Genomic DNA, 17,821 nt, shown 5'->3' on the forward strand with positions numbered 1-17,821 from the left:
AATAAGAAATACAGGTTGCAGGAGTTGGTGCCTTTCAATACACTGGAAAGTTTTTGGAAAAGGAACAGTTTTGAGTTATTCATTCTCACCATATGCTGTCTTTTCTTGAATTGTTCTTATTTCCTGCCCCCAATAACCCAACTGTTGATATTGTGTGTCTTTTTATGGATGGAAGGCTTGACAGGAACTGTACTCTCTGATGTTCACCAAAATCAAATTTCTTCGGCTAACTGCTCAGTTAATTTGACAAACGGATAAAACCAATCACAAATGGTATTGCCGCAAAGCAACGAAAGTCAAGCAGGTTTGTAAAAGTCTCTCAACTTGTCATCAAAGTTAATAACTTTCTAACAATCTTGTGGCCTTTACACATCATTGGGTTGCTGCAGCCAGAGATGCACCACGCAAAGGCTGTCCTTTCAACATGTATGCAATTACTATTATCACTGACTTCTTGATGTCAAATTAGTTGTCACAGATCCATGTAAGTCAAGAATGGCCTGCATCCAGAGGGCCATGAATAGCTGCTTCTGGACAGGGTGGATCCCAGAAGTAGGTATTTGCTGTCATTCTAGAGCTTTGGACAGATTGACACTCACACCAGTGAACCTGGCCACATGCACCTTAGAAGTAACAGTCTGACAGTTATAGTTTCCTTAACAACAAGTTATCCATAAGTGCTAATGACGTGAGCCTGTAAAAACCCATCATCAACTGTTTTATAGTCCCAGAGTAGTAGAGAATAAGAGATGTGAGGCTACAGAAAGCATCAATCACTGTTTGGGCTCACAGGACAGACTGGTGGTGGCTAGGCAGATATCAGGCCAGTGCTGCCCCTGACGCATGTGTTATGCTTCCCCTCATGAAGTGACTGTCCAGACTTCTTTGACTTTTACTGTACAGCAAGAATCATAGAATGGGTTGGGTTGGAAGGAACCTTAAAGATCATCTGGTTCCAACCCCCTCTGCCATGGGCAGGGACACCTTCCACTAGACCAGGTTGCTCAAAGCCACATCCAGCCTGGCCTTGAGCACTTCCAGGGAGGGGGCAGCCACAGTTTCTCTGGGCAACCTGTTCCAGTGCCTCACCACCATCATAGTAAAGAATTTCTTTCTCATTTCTAATCTAAACCCATCCACTTTTAGTTTAAAGCCATTACCCCTTCTCCTATCACTCCATGCCCTTGTAAAAATTCCCTCTCCAGCTTTCTTGTAGGCCCCCTTCAGGTATTGAAAGGCTGCTATAAGGTCTCCCTGGGGCCTTCTCTCCTCCAGGCTGAACAGCCCCAACTCTATCAGCCTTTCCTCATAGGAGAGGTGCTCCAGCCCTCTAATCATTTTTGTGGCCTTCCTCTGGACCTGCTCCAACAGGTCCATGTCTTTGCTGTGCTGAAGGCTCCAGAGCTGGACGCACGACTCCAGAAACTCAGCCTGAGTCTGTTTGAGACTCCATTTTGATGTTTCTGTTGGGCCTTTTTGATGTCAAATGCTGCTATGTCTGTCAGATACACACTGATGCATACTGAGGGCTCTCCCAGGCTTCCGGAGAATTATTTTACATAAAGTAAAACAAAACTTGTCAAAACATATTAGTGGCTTACTCTATCACCTTTCTCTCTTAGCAATGGTGAGCTTGATACATATTCCACCATTAACTGACTTGATTACGTTTTCTTTTTCCTCCTCTTCTTCTTTCCTCCCAACTCAAATATAGAAACAGCCAAAGTTGGATGAAACCCTGGTTAATGCAGCAAACCAAAAATGAACTCTACAAACCAGTGTATCTGCACGCCGCAATAATGCATTTCCACTGACAGTAATTCTGCAGCACAAGAATGCTGATTGGAAGTTTGCTTGCACTCTCTGCATATTTGCAGTGACTCTGCTGCCACCGAGGTCCCAGACATCACAGAATGACCCTACAGAATTTATCCGAGTGAGGAACAAAAGTGTATAGCAATAACTACTGTTTAGATTAAATACAGAGTCTGTTTTCTCTGTTTCTCCCCACATCCATGATTCCCCCTGCCTGCAACTTGCCCCCTCCAAACTCCCTCTCTTCACTGGGATCCATCATACCAGTTGCTGTAACCTAATGCCTATGGCATGACACTCAGAGGCCAGGAGCTAATTCAATGTCCTTGTTTACAAACTGGTATCAGCAAACAATTCTATCCGTACAATTCCACTACGTATATGATCATAAAAAACAACTGGCTGGCAGTGGTACCTCTGACCACGACTCAATGACTTACGCATGACCAAGCCATGAATATATTTAATTTTAAATAGTTGAACACCAATGATAGTTATTGGAGAAGATGTTTCACATTTTTATGCACAAAGAAGCCAAAAATTTAAATGAACATACTAGAGGAAGCAACACTGTGGAATTTGTAACTTGTTGCTTCACCTCAGTAGGTTTGTATCTAAGTTTTGAGCCAAACCTGGCTGTATTTGACTTACATAAACTTCATAGAACATTGATTTGCCTGCCCCATTTGTGTAACGGAAACGTTACTGAAATTGGTGCATTTGGGCAACCAAACCATGTACATCTTCTAAGTATCACTGCTCATATATATTAAGTGTTAATAATCATAATAATTTTTTAAATCCTGATTGCTAAACAAGGTTGTAAGATAGTAAATATGTATATTTATGCCACATAAACTGATCTTAATTTTATGATACTGTACATCCCCATATGTTGTCACAAAACCAAGAGAACAACCATTTTTAGAAGCAGTTACCCAAACAAAGAAAACACTTACTAAATGCTTTTCTGCCCTATGAGGAATGCATTTAGGCTCTATGAAGATGTACCCAGCCCACCAGATGCAGTATGTTACAGCTGTGTAATGGTATGTGCTAAACTAGTGTCAAAAGGCAGAGTATTTGAAAAGGAGGAGTGGTTAGGAGGATTAGCTTGTTAAAACAACAGCTGGAAACAAGCCACTACACTTGCTTCCAAAGAAGTGTCAGGTGCCTACTTCCTTTTTCAGCCCTCTTTCACATGCAGACTGCTGTACTTCCGACTTCAACTCCACTTCATGTAAGACTGAATCCCTTGTTGTTCAGTAACAGTAGTGCAATTGAAGACTTGCTGGTAAAGGTAGTGACACCATTCTGCTATTACAAAAAACCAGTTACAATTTTGTCTATTAATCACTATTATTATTTCAAGTTTTCCCTCAGTTACTTCAAATTGCTTTATGTTTAATGTAATCTGCAAAAAACTGTGCAAAATTCTTCAAAAATTGAAGAAGTGGAACAAAACCTGAGAAGTGAAAAATTTTCTTCTCTGCAAATCACAGAATCACATAGCAGAAATGCGAGAGGTGAGTACCAATAAGAATATCTACAATATCTCAATAACAGTATCAATAAGAATACTACCATTAATGCAACTGACAGTGTAATGAGCTTTAACTAACGGTATAACAACTAGGGAGAACTGTCTCACAAAAAACAAACCCCTGTATAGTGCTTCTGGTTATGCGCACTATCTTCTAGACTATACATCCATGTCAAAGGGGAGTCAGGGTACAGTTAGCTTCCTTTCACTTAAAACTAGTGCCAAAAATTAGATTCTTTATAAATGGGGGGGGGAGAGAATATTAAGCAATGAATTCTAGAACTATGTAAGAGAAACAAACCTGTCAGTTTTGCTTTGTTGTGACATTAGTATCACAGGAAGAGAACAGACCCTATTCTTTAGAGATCCTCATCAGTACACACAAAGAATGAGGCCACCAGGCAGAAATGTGCATTGCTTTCTCCTAAGAATTTGCCCAGTCTGTTGGGCAGTGAAAGAACCAGAAGTTTCTACTTGCAATTTTGCTTCTCTAAATAAATAATTTTGCAACACTTTAGCTCCAACGCATTTGCTACTGACATTGAGATATGGAACTTTTTTCTTTTGGGAATGTTGCCTGGTGTTTCCCATCATTTGCTACCTTCTGCCATGAAAAAATATTGCATATGAAATATCTGTACTTCTGAAACTCCAGTCAGTTTCTGCCACAGGTAAAGTAGCACCTCCAAACAATTTCAGATCTCAAATCATCAATGTTGAAATTTAAAAAAAAAAAATCCTTCCTAAAATACACCACAAAGGATGGACTACTGAGTGATAATTTTTCAAGAATATACCAGGGCAATACAAGAATTACAAAAAGTACTTTACTTTCTCTTAAGAGTCCCTTACACAGTATCTTTACTCCCCAAGTAAATAATAACGCATGTCTAATAACAACAGCTTTAAAGTACTTCTGCCATAACCGAAAAGCTCATAGAAAGGATTCTTTAGTGAGATCCGTGAGATCCAGTGATGCAATTCATGTGTTCAGAGTCTGAACAGTTGTCAGTTTAGGTACACGTGAAGGATGAACTCATTGGAAGTGAACAACAGAACAGATTTTGAAAGCCACAGTGACCTACTGTGTATTGTGTCAAACAATTTCCTACACAGGATTATTTAACTCCTGGCACAAATCATTTTGTTTATCTCCAAGATTGTCATGGAAACAATTGGATGAAAAAGTTTTTCTAAGAGAAGATGGAAAGTATTTTGTTAAGACTGTTGCAGCACAGAGCACTGAAATAGAAGACAGCTGAATTCCTAACCCACACTGAGGAATACTAAATATATCGTCTATATTTTCCTCTGGAATTTGATTTTACTATTTAATTAATGGTTTACAATACTTGATAATAATAGTTAACAATACAACAAAATCCAGTGTAAAATATTTTCCATTTATTTCACTATTCCCAAGACCTTTCTGTACACATTTCTGTACCCAAAACACCAGTCTCTTCCAGTTTTAGAAGACATTACAGTATCTTTCATGCATTAGCTAATACTAGTTCAATAATTCATCGACACTCCTTAGCTGTGACAAGAGTAATGCTTTCACATTAATCCGACTCTGCAGGGAATACACAAATTCTGTTGGTTTACTTTCTAACTGCCCAACTCTTAACTTCGAAACTCTGAAGTTCTTACAATGTAGGCACCTTTTGATTAATATAGATGTATCAATATAGGTATATAAGCACCTCCCCTCACATGCACTTCTGCTGTGCTTGAAGTAGCAGGCCACAGAATCATAGAATAGTTTGCATTGCAAGGGATCTTCAAATATCATGTAGCCCACCCCCTCTACAGTAAGCAGGGACATCTTCAACTAGACCAGGTTGCTCAGAGTCCCATCCATCCTGACGTTGAATCTTTCCAGGGATGGGGCATCTACCACCTCTCTGGGCAACCTGCTCCAGTGCCTCACCACCCTCACTGTAAAAAATGTCTTCCTTATACCTAGTCTGAATCTACCCTCTTTCAGTTTAAAACCACTACCCTTGGTCCTATCACAACAGGCCATGCTAAAGTTTGTCCCCATCTTTCTTATAAGCCCCCTTTAAGTACCAAAAAGGCCACAATCAGGTTTCCCCAGAGCCTTCTCTTCTCCAGGCTGAACAGCCCCAACTCTCTCAGCCTTTACTCACAGGAGAGATGTTCCATCCCTCAGATCATTTTTGTGGCCTCCTCTGGACCTGCTGCAACAGGTCCATGTCTTTCCTGTGCTGGGGGCTCCAGAGCTGGACACAGGACTCCAGGTGAGGTCACACCGGAGCGGAGCAGAGGGGCGGAATCCTCTCCCTTGACCTGCTGGCCACGCTTCTCTTGATGCAGCCCAGGATAATCTTTTTGCCTTATAATAAACTTCACACTATGTCCAAACTTTTTCAGCAGATGATTGATTTTTATACTAGCAGTATGTAAGTGGATCACTGAGAAAAGTGGTAGCTTTTAACAACTTGTCAGGCAGAACAGATTCTTAGACAGGCACGAGGAACAAGTTAGTTCTTCCTCTGTGTACTTAAAATGTACACAGGACTGGACTCTTGCAATAATTGCTAAGCAGCTCACTACCACAGCAATAGTGATTCAGAGAACAGCAACTGCAAACATCATAGCTCGAAGCAGGTTAATTTAAGTAAAAAATCAGACACCGGTATTTCTATATAATGTATATGGATAATGAACAACAGTAATTCAGAACAACATAGAAATCATGTGCACCTAAGGTTAGCTTCCCAATATTATATTACATGAGTTAAATAAAAGAATCCTCATCTTAAAAAAGCTAACAAGGAAAAGAAACAGACACAAAACATTTCTGGTGAAAATATCAAGCTACCTTAGCAATGTGACAAGCCATTAACTGGGAAAAACCCAAAAGTTCCAGCTAGGTTAGTAAATCCACTGTTACTATGCTTAAAAAAGTCAAAAGAAAAATCTGCTGTTACAGACTCCCTCTCGCCTGGAAAGAGCGACGACGAATGAATAGCAGCTTCTCATTAGGATGCTGCAGAAAACAAAATCCCCAGGAGACAAAGGCACCTAAAAGAACTTTGCGCCTTTCTCTGTTCCTCTCATCCCTGGAACCACCAATGCTGAACAGCAGAAATCAGTAAAACTTGCATGAATTGTAGAAGAGTTTGAGAGAGACTGTAGTTTTAGGCCTTGCTGTTCATGGATCAATTCTGTACACCACTGGAGACGTAAGCACTATTTGGTTTAAAAGAAAGAACTGGTCAGCTTGTAGAAAAAAGTGGCAAAAACCCACTCATTTTTCACTCTTGAAAAGGAAGCTGTAGGCCAAAAACTCAGGAAAAAAAATGGTGCAGTGTGTAGGTTTCATTCATCTTTAAAATCTGCAAAATCTGCCACTTGAGTGATGTACATGATGGCAACACTACACAAAATAAAGCTTATTTCATAAAGTCTATTTGCAGTCTATCTGCAAAAAGATTAAAAGAAAAAGCCTAATCAAGGTGTATAAATATTTCCTGAAAGCAAACAGCAAGGGTGGCAAAGCTTATTTAGTGTTGCTATGATGTATTATGAGAGCAGTAAATGACTAATCAAACAAAAGTTTAGGTGCGGTCTCAGATAAAATTTCTGAACCGTGACATCTATCTGAACTCACTGAACTCCAAAGTGAAGTGCAAGCAGCTCCAGAAAATTCAAAATCTAAAACCTGGCTGGGCAGAACAACAGAAAAACATATTGGGGGGAACAATTCTGCAAAAGTCATTGAAGGATGGCTGACTGGGTACTCTTCCATTTATAAACCCAGTGAATATATCAGTTTAATTTACTAAGGAAATTCACTAACTTTAAGTCATGTATATTATCTTATCAAGGAATCACTTAAAACTGCATTATAACCATGTAAATACTTTTTCCTACTCTAAAGGACTTTTTAAGAAAAGGGAACCCAGAGGATGGAGTGTTTAAGTCTTCCAAATATATTCAACAGAATAAAAGAAAAAATCATGGGTTACAAATTGCAATGCTCAGAAGTAATCACGTAAAACCAGTATCATCTTGCTTCTCACATCTGCTTTGTGTATCTGTCTCCTCATTTTTCCAACAAAAGCTATGCACCCATTAAGTAAAGAGATAACAGTAGTGACACACTGAAATTTGCTTGGTATCAATATACTGTCAGCAAACTGTTGCATGAGTTGTGACAGCAAGTGCTCATCACTGATGACAACGCATGAACAAAAAGGCATATATGTTCTTTAGCACAACACTTTTCATCTGAGGCATTCCTGTGTAGAATTAAATAAATAATTTTCTCAAAACTAGATCCAGAAGCAACATATAGACATAATAAAATCTGAATTCCAAGTTGATATGAATCACTGTCAGACACATTATTTTTAAAAAAATGGAAAACTTCAACTGAAACTGAAAGCAGTGATTAAGTGGATCAGGGCAGTGGAACATCTTCTGCAAATCCCAAGGGTAACAAAATAATTCTATACCTGTCTTTCTTTTTAAGAACAAAAGACCTGTATTAGTTAGGAATTTGTTTTCTCTTCAGAAACAACTGAAGTAATTAGCTGCCTTGATGCTACGATGCTATCATCAGAAAGGATACCTTCAGAAAACAGAGAAGAATAAAGAAAGCAAACTGTAAAAATTATAGTGGAATTTAAATAGTGCTTTGAAGTGAGAAGAGAATATAAGAAAAAGACTCTCCTGACAAATCATTGGTAGGATTTAGACATAGTAGTTCAGGAAATGACTATCAGAAATGTTAACAAGTATTTTTATCAGAGATAATAAGGAAGTCTAACAAGAGGAAGTAAAACTGAGATACAATTAGGCTGACAACAGCAAATTTAGTTATCCCAGAAAGGGAAACTCTATAAGCTGGAAAGACTTGTAATCTTCATGACTGTTCCAGAAGCTATTTTTTTGTTGAAAGTGCACAGGAGATACATGCACTAAAGAATACCTTAACAAAACAAAACCCCACTACAACAAAAAGACCCATCAAAAAAAAAGGCAAAAAAACGTTGCATTTCATTGTTCCAGGGATCTGATAGATATGATGTTATTCCCAGGGTTATGTCTGCAAATTTTTCCATTGTTTCTTTCATCATAAGACAAAAGCTACAATGTATTCTTTCAACTTAAAACAGTTTTGGGTTTTTCTTTTTAACTGATTAAAATGTTTGTACCATAACTTGATCACTGCAGAAGGAAAACTGAATTACCTGGATATTTTCAGCGAAGCTGTCCGAGACAGCAGCGCATCCAGCAGGTATAATTTTCCACCAAGAAAATGACATACATTCAAGAAAAAGCATTGTGTTTATTTTCCTTCAGTTTCTGATGCTTTTCCACATTTTGTTTAAGGTTTATATAGCCTGTATATAATTTGAAAACTAGCTGTTTTTTCTGAGGCCATATTACCTTTTAAAAAACTATATTAAAAGTAACTAAAATGATACATGGAGAAATGACTTATGGTTCTTGGCATAAGAAGTGAGTTCTAGCAGCATCCTGCAGCCCTGCAGTGCTAGAGTGAATATTCCTCCTCCTTTCCATCATCCGACACCAATTCCCAAACAACAGTCTAGGGAAGCAAAGTAACACTGGGAGTTAAAGCTTGGAGAAAGAGAATTGCCACCGAGATCTGTTCTTGTCACCAGAGCCCTCAACACAGTGAAGCTGGTGGGAAGTGAGAGACTGCCAGCCTACTGTCTTTCAGAGTTTGGAAAAATGTGAAAAAAATATGCCTGGAGGAGCAAGGGAGGGTTGGAAAGGCTGAGAAGAGAGAGGACAGGAGAGCCTAGGAGACCGTAAGAGAGTAAAGGCAGACGTTTGTGTCCTCCGGTTCCCTGGAGCAGGATACAAGTTTACTGGATTTCTAGAGGTTAATGTGAAACCTGGGAGAAGGTTCCTACTGGCTCTTCCTCGGAGCGTTGTCTGCCACACCGGGAGCCATCCTCCACAGAGGCAAGCTGGTGTTGGGAGCATGGGGTCAAGGTGCTCTCCCACAGTGTCTCTCTCTGATTCCACAGCTGGTCTCATGCAGGTGAAAGAGGCTACTGACTTAAGGGATGCTGCCCTGCCTCTACGGTTAGACTTTATGTTGCACATTCAGGGTATCTCTGATGACAGCAAAAGTAGTAGTATAATATTGTCTATGGAGAGATTAAAAGCTAAGGTTAAACTTCTGAGTATTAAACACAACCATTTTAAGTGTAGGAAAAATTAATTATGAAATGATGGTAGGGTTCATTATGACAGAATATTGTCTCCGGTTCCTACTTGGCACTGCATTCAAAAGCGTAATGAAAACCACAAACACTCATAATAAGGTAGAAACCATGGCAGAGCTAGGAAAAGAAAGGTCAAGCGAGTTGAATTAAAGAAAAGAGGCAAGAAATCCTGCTTCTTACTCTAAGCTATGACAATGATTTATTGCCTTACTGTGGACCTTACAGATGTAGTCAAGTCCTTGTTCTTAATCTGTGAGAGTGACAAAAGGTTTCTGTAAACTGGCAATTGATCATTCTCCCAGTACAGAAAGAGTAGCAAGCAGCAACTAGGACACAGTGCAGTCTGGTAATACTGTACTGATCCAATGGCTTTTTTAGATTAGCTGCAACCTTGTGTTTTAAATTTAGAGACCTGTAAAATCTCTTATTTAGCATCTTTGATCCACTGTGTTTACTGAACATAGCTCTACATTCAAACCTTAATCTTTCTGAGCCTCAGCAACAGACTGTTTATTTCCCCTGTTGTATTGAACTCAGCATTATACAAGTGTGCATAGAAGGTCAGTCTGACCTAATTATTTAGCTAGAATGTGTAGTCTAGGATTCACAGAAGGCCAAGATGCTGACAAGAGCGGCTGATACCAGAGCGTCTAACCAGGAACTACTGTCCTTGCGAATGAAGTGTATCTTGGAAGAATATGTAAGTTAACTAAGATGTTTTTTAACAGTTTGGAACCATCAGCAAAAGAATGATTAAGAGTGCCCTTAAACGAACTATCCTCGTTATAATACTAAAAATCACACCCCCTGAGCTGGAGACCCCAGCCCAAGCAGAGACCCTCATTCACTGAGCATGCATAGTAAATTTTAGGAGTACTGTATGTGTAAACTGAAGCGAGAAGCGACCTAACCACTCATAGTTAGGAAGGCATGGCTAATAGGTGGAACTAACATTTTTAACTGTATAAATATGCAATGTCATTGTAAAACTGGGTGTGCTGGCTTTGTGAAGTTACCACCTAGCACCCATCTCTGCACAGACATGAAATAAAGTGACATCTCGGCTCTGTGTGTGTATTGGATGTTGCACACCAGGTAATGAACTCCGTTTGTGAGACAACACTGTTATTACCTACCTTCCATGGATTCTGGGAATTACCATATGTAATATTAGTGGTGTGTTTTAGTACTTAATTACTACTGAATTCAGTATTACTGCACTGTAATACACTTATCAAATGAAGTGATGGAAGCAAAGACCAAATACGATTCAGCTTTTTTGTTTGTAAGGAGGGAAAGAGTTTTGAGCAGTTCTGTGAAAAAGCTGGATGCTGGTACTGAAATCAGTTTTTGGCTGGTATGTCGAACAGAATCAGATCATGAAGGAGCCAGACTGGTTTTTTTCCCCATTCCTTACAATTATTCTTGATTTCTTTTCAGACTGGTGCATATTTAAAATAAAATCTAGGCAGGTGGGCAGGACAATATGATAGAAATGCCAGGCATAAAAGCAAGTGGACAGGACAGCAAAAGAGCAAGTACCAGTGAGTAAGTAGACTCAGAGAGCAGCAAGGCGACACTATAATCAAGAAGCAGGTGAAAAGGCAGGAGGCAAATACCAGACATTCTGCAAATCGAAAAAGCAGTACCAAACAGTCAGCAGGTGAGCCAAGCAGCAGAAGAGCAGTTCCGCAAAGTCAGCAGATGCACTCAGCAGCAAGGTGATGCCAGGCACTCGGAGTGGGATACAGGGCAGCGGAAGGCCAATGCCCATGTGCAATCAGATCGAAAGGACAACAAGGAGGCAACACATGCTGCTCAACAGATGGACAGGGCAGCAAGTAGTCAGTGTCAAGCAATTAGCTGGTCAAGAGGTAATGCCAGACAGTCAGGCAAAGGGCCAAGATTTCAGGACAACACCACACAGCCAGCAGGTAGAGAGAATAAAAGAGAACAGTGAATGCCAGGCAGTCCCTAGACAGGCAAGGCAGCAAAAGACCAAAGCTCATGAACGATCAGATGTGACTGTCAGCAGGGACAAATCATAAGCCTGCCAATTGATTGACAGGACACAGCAGGATGGCAGTGTTTTTTCAGTAACTTAAGATACCATGAGTGAAATAGTCCCAAGAATCTAGATGCTCACCCTCTGGTAATATCATTAGATCAGAGTGAACCATGAAAATCCACAGGAGAATAGCACACAAATGGAAACAGCAGATGAGTCTGACCCTAGCACTTGGGGAGGCCATGGGACCTTCCTATAAAACAAAAATATGAGAATCCACAAGAAAATCAAACAAATGGGAAAAACGTGTCTAAAAACTGTTTCAGATGATGATTAAAAAAGCAAAAAAATACTAGCAAAGAATTAGTTTGGAAATGATTGGGTGGGATTGAAGATGTTGCTTACCCCTCTCTGGAGCCCACATAATGGGAATGTTGGGAATTTCTGCAGCAGAAAAACAGAAGAGAAAAGGGATTTCTGACTCCCAGTTCAAGGAAAGCATGTCAATTTAGGACTGGGTAACCTCTTTGGGCAAAAAATAAGACTTCATCTGAATCTTTGCCCATCCCCAGATACATGCCTTTATTGAGGTTTGCGAAAAATTTAAGAAGCCCACATCACTTTTTTCTCATGACATCCCACCCTTATTCCCCGAAAACACACTTACCTCTAGCACAAGGTGTAAAAGAGGGGAAAGGGGATGGTCTTGTGAGCTCATTCCCACATCCACTGCAAAATAGCTTGTGAAGATGAACAGGAGTACCCATTAGCCACTGCCGGCCATTTGTGAGATAAACTGAAGAAGCCATTAACTGTTACTCATTGGTAGTGTAGGCTGGTGTTTGAATCTGGCTTAGATACACCCACACTCCAATGAAAATGATTAATCTTCTAAGTCTTGTGGGGAAACCCTCTTCTACAGCAAAAGCTGCAAAAGTACAAAACTTATGAACACCTTTTTTTTACCTTGAATCTCCTCTTCTCTTTAGCTTAAGACTATGTTTTTAACATGGTTGCTTTTCTAAATAAATTAAAAAATGTTCCAGAAATCTTAGCTGCTACTCTATTTCAGAAACAGATAATGAACTCTGGAATGTAAGAACTGAGAAAATCCCAGAATTAATAAAATTCAGTAATTTAACTCATCTGTTATTTTAGTCATGAGTCCTTTTATTCAGCAAGTATCTTCCTAGTAACTAAAAGTCAACCAACCAGGAATCAAACTTGACTATTTCTGTCCTCTTAGAAGTCCACATTGTGTATGTACCTATCTGGCTGCACATTAACTTCCTATTGGTAACACCGAAGACCTACATCTTATTTTGACAAGGCAATAATATGCAACAACAAGCCAACTCTTCCCTCTGCTGCAAACTCAGACACAATAAAGGTATCATTAGTTCTGCTGTGCACTGCTGAATTAGGACGTGGAAAGGTCACAGACACAGAGTCCATACAAATTTGCCATGTACTCATACACAACAAAGCTTTTAAGGAATATAGTAGTAATATGCTACGCTGATGGAACAACATACATACTCATCCTCTGGGTATCAGTCATTCGTTCTCCTTCCAGCTGAGCAAGGCACGGGAATAACAGAGGCTAATATAACCTCAGATTTAGAAACTGGGGTCATAGAAAAGGAATTTCTTCCATATCCAGACTTCCCTGTATCAAACACTACTACTTGGGCTTAGAACAGAATGACAGGAAATGTAGGCAGAGGAGATCAGATGATTTCCATCATATGACTAGTAAGTGCATAAACCAGCCAGGAATAGCATACACTGACTGAACCAGAGCAGATATCACTATAAAGTACGAGGTACTTAGAGCATGCATTGGCAGTTTTATCAAATCCTGTGATGTTGTGGCCAGCAGCAACTAGTTAGCTGCACCACACTGAGAACAAAATTGCCAGCACCTTCTCTCCAAAGAAAGATCTTCCAAAGCTCAATGAAAATGAACTATGACAAACTAATCTCAGCGAGCCAGAAGAAAATGTTTATGTGTGGAAGAAAAGATGGACTTTTTAAATCTAGTGAAAGTTTAAATCTCAATAATCAAAAACCAACAGTAGGTTATGCACCTCACTATTAATTTGGGTATTCTCACTACAAAATAATTGGGAATAGGAATATATGCATGATGAGACACGAAACTGAAATATCTATGGATACTCCAAATTAAGGTCACAAAGTAACTATTTTCTTGCCGATAACTGATAACAGTTTCACGCCTGAGTGTGACAATAGTCATTTTGGTTTTCTACTCTGATTCTTATACTGAGTTAACATTTTGCTAAAGCTTCACTGCTCCATGTGGTACCAATTAGCAGAAGCAGGCAAAGGACCAGTTATAATCCTAAGAATAACTACTGAAGCCAGCTGCCTTCCAAGACTCTTCTGGTTTCTTTCCACTTAATGGCTGGAAGACCTCCTACACAGTGGGCAAGGAGCAAATGAGAGAGTAATTTTAATGATAAACTATTTTAATAGTGAGTCATTTTGCTGTTCTGGTGTGCTTATGTTAAAAGGACTAACTCACTCAATTTTTGACACATCATCTTTTCTTTTTTCGTGTAACCTCTGATACTCAAGTAAACGGAGCTGAAATGGGATCTGGATTCCTCCCCTCTCACATTTCTCACTATAGCTGTCCTGGCAGCTCGCAGGTATTTCCATGCAGTGACTGCAGTTGATGACAGCAAAACCAAGCTCTTCAGTGATGCTGGCGTGTTACCAAGCTTTCCCAAGAAACTCAAGAGAGGAGAAAGTGCACTTTTTAGCACTTCATAAGTCAGCTAAATGAGGTTGGAATTTCCCAAGACACAGGTGCTTCTGTAACCTGATTGTATACTGTGTAGTGCAAATGATCTGTATACTGCTGCTTCTCAAAGAAACTAGTAATAGCTTAGTGAAGAATGTTCTGCAACTAAATATATAAATTCTGCTATAATAACGTGCCTTCCAAATACAAGATTTAAAATCTGATCACAGAATTTTTAATTAAATAAGACACACAAATTATTTGGATTTTTAATACCAAATACAGCATTTCAAATAATAAATTTACTGAAAAATTAAAGCAGACCGGGTGAAGACCTAATCATATAAGCTAGGAACTGTCTGGAGGACTAAGAAAAAGAGATTGGTACCTTATAGAGCTGCTGATAAACTTCTGACAGAGTAGCATAGAATTTGGAAGGAGTCTGTCACAGAGCAGTCTATTCCATTTAAGCATATCTGTTGCCTAGATGCACCTGGCAAGGTTTCATGATTCAGACCCTTTAAGAGCAAGCTGGGTTGGAAACACAATTTTCTAAGAGATGAACAATATTTCTCAAAAGGTCTGATGGCAACTTACAGCATCAGACATCATATATACACAGAACACTTAATTTTCACAGAAATCAAACTTAACGGGCAGCAAGACCTCTATACGATACGGAAAACTACAGTCTTGAAATAGACTACAAAAATAAATGCTGGAAAAGGTTACTAAGGTTATTAAGTTGGAGGGTACCTTGAACATGGAAGGGTCAGAAACTGAAACAACAGCCTAGGTAACTAGAGGTTGTAGGATTTCAGCTGTGACAGCCCAGCTCAAGTGTGTCTACACCAATGCACGTAGCATGGGCAATAAACAGGAGGAGCTGGAAGCCATTATACAGCAGGACGGCTACGACTTGGTCGCCATCACAGAAACGTGGTGGGACAACTCGCATGACTGGCATGCTGTCATAGATGGCTACAGACTCTTTAGGAAAGACAGACCAACAAGGAGAGGAGGGGGAGTTGCTCTATATGTGAGGGAGCAACTGGAATGCATTGAGCTTGGCCTGGGGGCCAATGAGGAACAAGTTGAAAGCTTGTGGGTTAGAATTAAGGGACAGGCTCACACGGGTGACATTACGGTGGGTGTATACTACAGGCCACCTGACCAGGAGGAGGAGGTTGATGAGGCCTTCTACAGGCAGTTGCAAGCAGCCTCACAGTCACAGGCCCTGGTTCTCATGGGGGACTTCAACCACCCTGACATCAGCTGGGAAGACCATACAGCTAGGCAGGCGCAATCCAGGAGGTTCCTACAGAGTATCGATGATAACTTTCTGATGCAAGTGGTGGAGGAACCAACAAGGAAAGGTGCGCTGCTGGACCTCGTGTTAACAAACAAGGAGGGACTGGTGGAGGATGTGAAGGTTGGAGGTGGACTCGGCTGCAGTGACCATGAAATGGTCGAGTTCAGGATCCTGCGTGGAGGAAGCAGGGCGATAAGCAGGATCAAAACCCTGGACCTCAGGAGGGCTGACTTTGCCCTCTTCAAGGAGCTACTGGGAGGAATCCCGTGGGCCAGGGCTCTCGAAGGAAGGGGGGTCCATGAGTGCTGGTCGCTCTTTAAACAACACTTCTTCCATGCACAGGAGCAATGCATCCCCCTGAGAAAGAAATCGAGCAAAGGAGGCAGGAGACCTGCATGGTTAAATAAGGAGCTTCTAGCGGAGATCAGGCAGAAGAGAAAGGTCCATGGAATGTGGAAAGAGGGACAGGCCACTTGGGAAGAGTACAGAAACGTGGTGAGAGCGTGCAGGGATGCGACAAGGAAGGCCAAGGCTCACCTGGAATTGAATCTGGCAAGGGATGTCAAAAACAACAAGAAGGGCTTCTTCAACTACATCAGCAGCAAAAGGAAGGCTAGAGACAATGTGGGGCCGCTGCTGAATGAGGTGGGTGTCCTGGTGACGGAGGATACGGAGAAGGCAGAGCTACTGAATGCCTTCTTTGCTTCAGTCTTCAGTGCTAAGACTGGCCCTCAGGAATCCCAAGCCCCGGAGGTAAAAGAAGAAGCCTACAAAGAGGACGACTTTCCCTTGGTTGAGGAGGACTGTGTGAGGGATCGCTTAAGCAATCTGGACGTCCACAAATCCATGGGCCCCGATGGAATGCACCCACGAGTGCTGAGGGAGCTGGCGGATGTCATTGCTGAGCCACTCTCCATCATCTTTGAGAGGTCCTGGAGGACAGGAGAGGTGCCCGAGGACTGGAGAAAGGCCAATGTCACTCCAATCTTCAAAAAGGGCAAGAAGGAGGACCCAGGGAACTACAGGCCGGTCAGCCTCACCTCCATCCCGGGAAAGGTGATGGAGCAGCTTATCCTGGAGGCCATCATGAAGCAAGTGGAAGAAAAGAAGGTTATCAGGAGTAGTCAGCATGGATTCACCAAAGGGAAGTCATGCCTGACCAATCTGATAGCTTTCTACGATGGCATGACTGGCTGGGTAGACGAAGGGAGAGCCGTGGATGTTGTCTACCTTGACTTCAGCAAGGCTTTCGACACAGTCTCCCATGATATCCTCCTAGGGAAGCTGAGGAAGTGTGGGCTGGATGAGTGGTCGGTGAAGTGGATTGAGAACTGGCTGAATGGCAGAACTCAGAGGGTTGTCATCAGCGGCGCTGAGTCTAGTTGGAGGCTGGTGACAAGTGGTGTCCCCCAGGGGTCAGTACTGGGCCCAGTCTTGTTTAACTTCTTCATCAACGACCTGGATGAAGAGTTAGAATGTACCCTCAGCAAGTTTGCTGATGACACCAAACTGGGAGGTGTGGTGGACACACCGGAAGGCTGTGCTGCCATTCAGCATGACCTGGATAGGCTGGAAAGCTGGGCAGAGAGGAACCTGATGAGGTTCAACAAGGGCAAGTGCAGGGTCCTGCACCTGGGGAGGAACAACCTCATGCACCAGTACAGGCTTGGGGTGGACCTGCTGGAGAGCAGCTCTGCGGAGAGGGACCTGGGTGTCCTGGTGGACGACAGGTTGACCATGAGCCAGCAGTGTGCCCTGGCTGCCAAGAAAGCCAATGGGATCCTGGGGTGCATCAAGAAGAGTGTGGCCAGCAGGAGGAGGGAGGTTCTCCTTCCCCTCTACACTGCCCTGGTGAGGCCTCATCTGGAGTACTGTGTCCAGTTCTGGGCTCCCCAGTTCAAGAAAGATGAAGAGCTACTTGAGAGAGTCCAGCGGAGGGCTACAAGGATGGTGAGGGGACTGGAGCATCTCCCCTACGAGGAGAGGTTGAGGGAACTGGGCTTGTTCAGCCTGAAGAAGAGAAGGCTGCGAGGGGACCTTATAAATGCCTACAAATATCTGAAGGGTGGGTGTCAGGAGGATGGGGACAAGCTCTTTTCAGTGGTGCCCAGTGACAGGACAAGGGGCAATGGGCACA

At 41.6% G+C, this 17,821-nt stretch overlaps 1 protein-coding gene across 25 annotated transcripts in view; it reads right to left on the reverse strand.

The window, feature by feature from the left end:
- The window catches only part of GPHN (gephyrin), a 347,846-nt gene that overhangs the window by 141,721 nt on the left and 188,304 nt on the right, over window positions 1-17,821 (reverse strand). For 12 of the 25 annotated variants that reach the window (XM_075425604.1, XM_075425610.1, XM_075425625.1 and 9 more), the window contains one exon: window positions 12,008-12,046. The exons of the other annotated variants lie outside the window; for them this stretch is intronic. In XM_075425604.1, coding sequence (XP_075281719.1) covers window positions 12,008-12,046 — 39 coding nt within the window. The remainder of the gene's footprint in view (window positions 1-12,007; window positions 12,047-17,821) is intronic. 25 annotated transcript variants of the gene reach the window in all.

This window comes from Opisthocomus hoazin, chromosome 7, assembly GCF_030867145.1.
Source record: "Opisthocomus hoazin isolate bOpiHoa1 chromosome 7, bOpiHoa1.hap1, whole genome shotgun sequence".
NCBI classification, from domain to species: Eukaryota; Metazoa; Chordata; class Aves; order Opisthocomiformes; family Opisthocomidae; genus Opisthocomus; species Opisthocomus hoazin.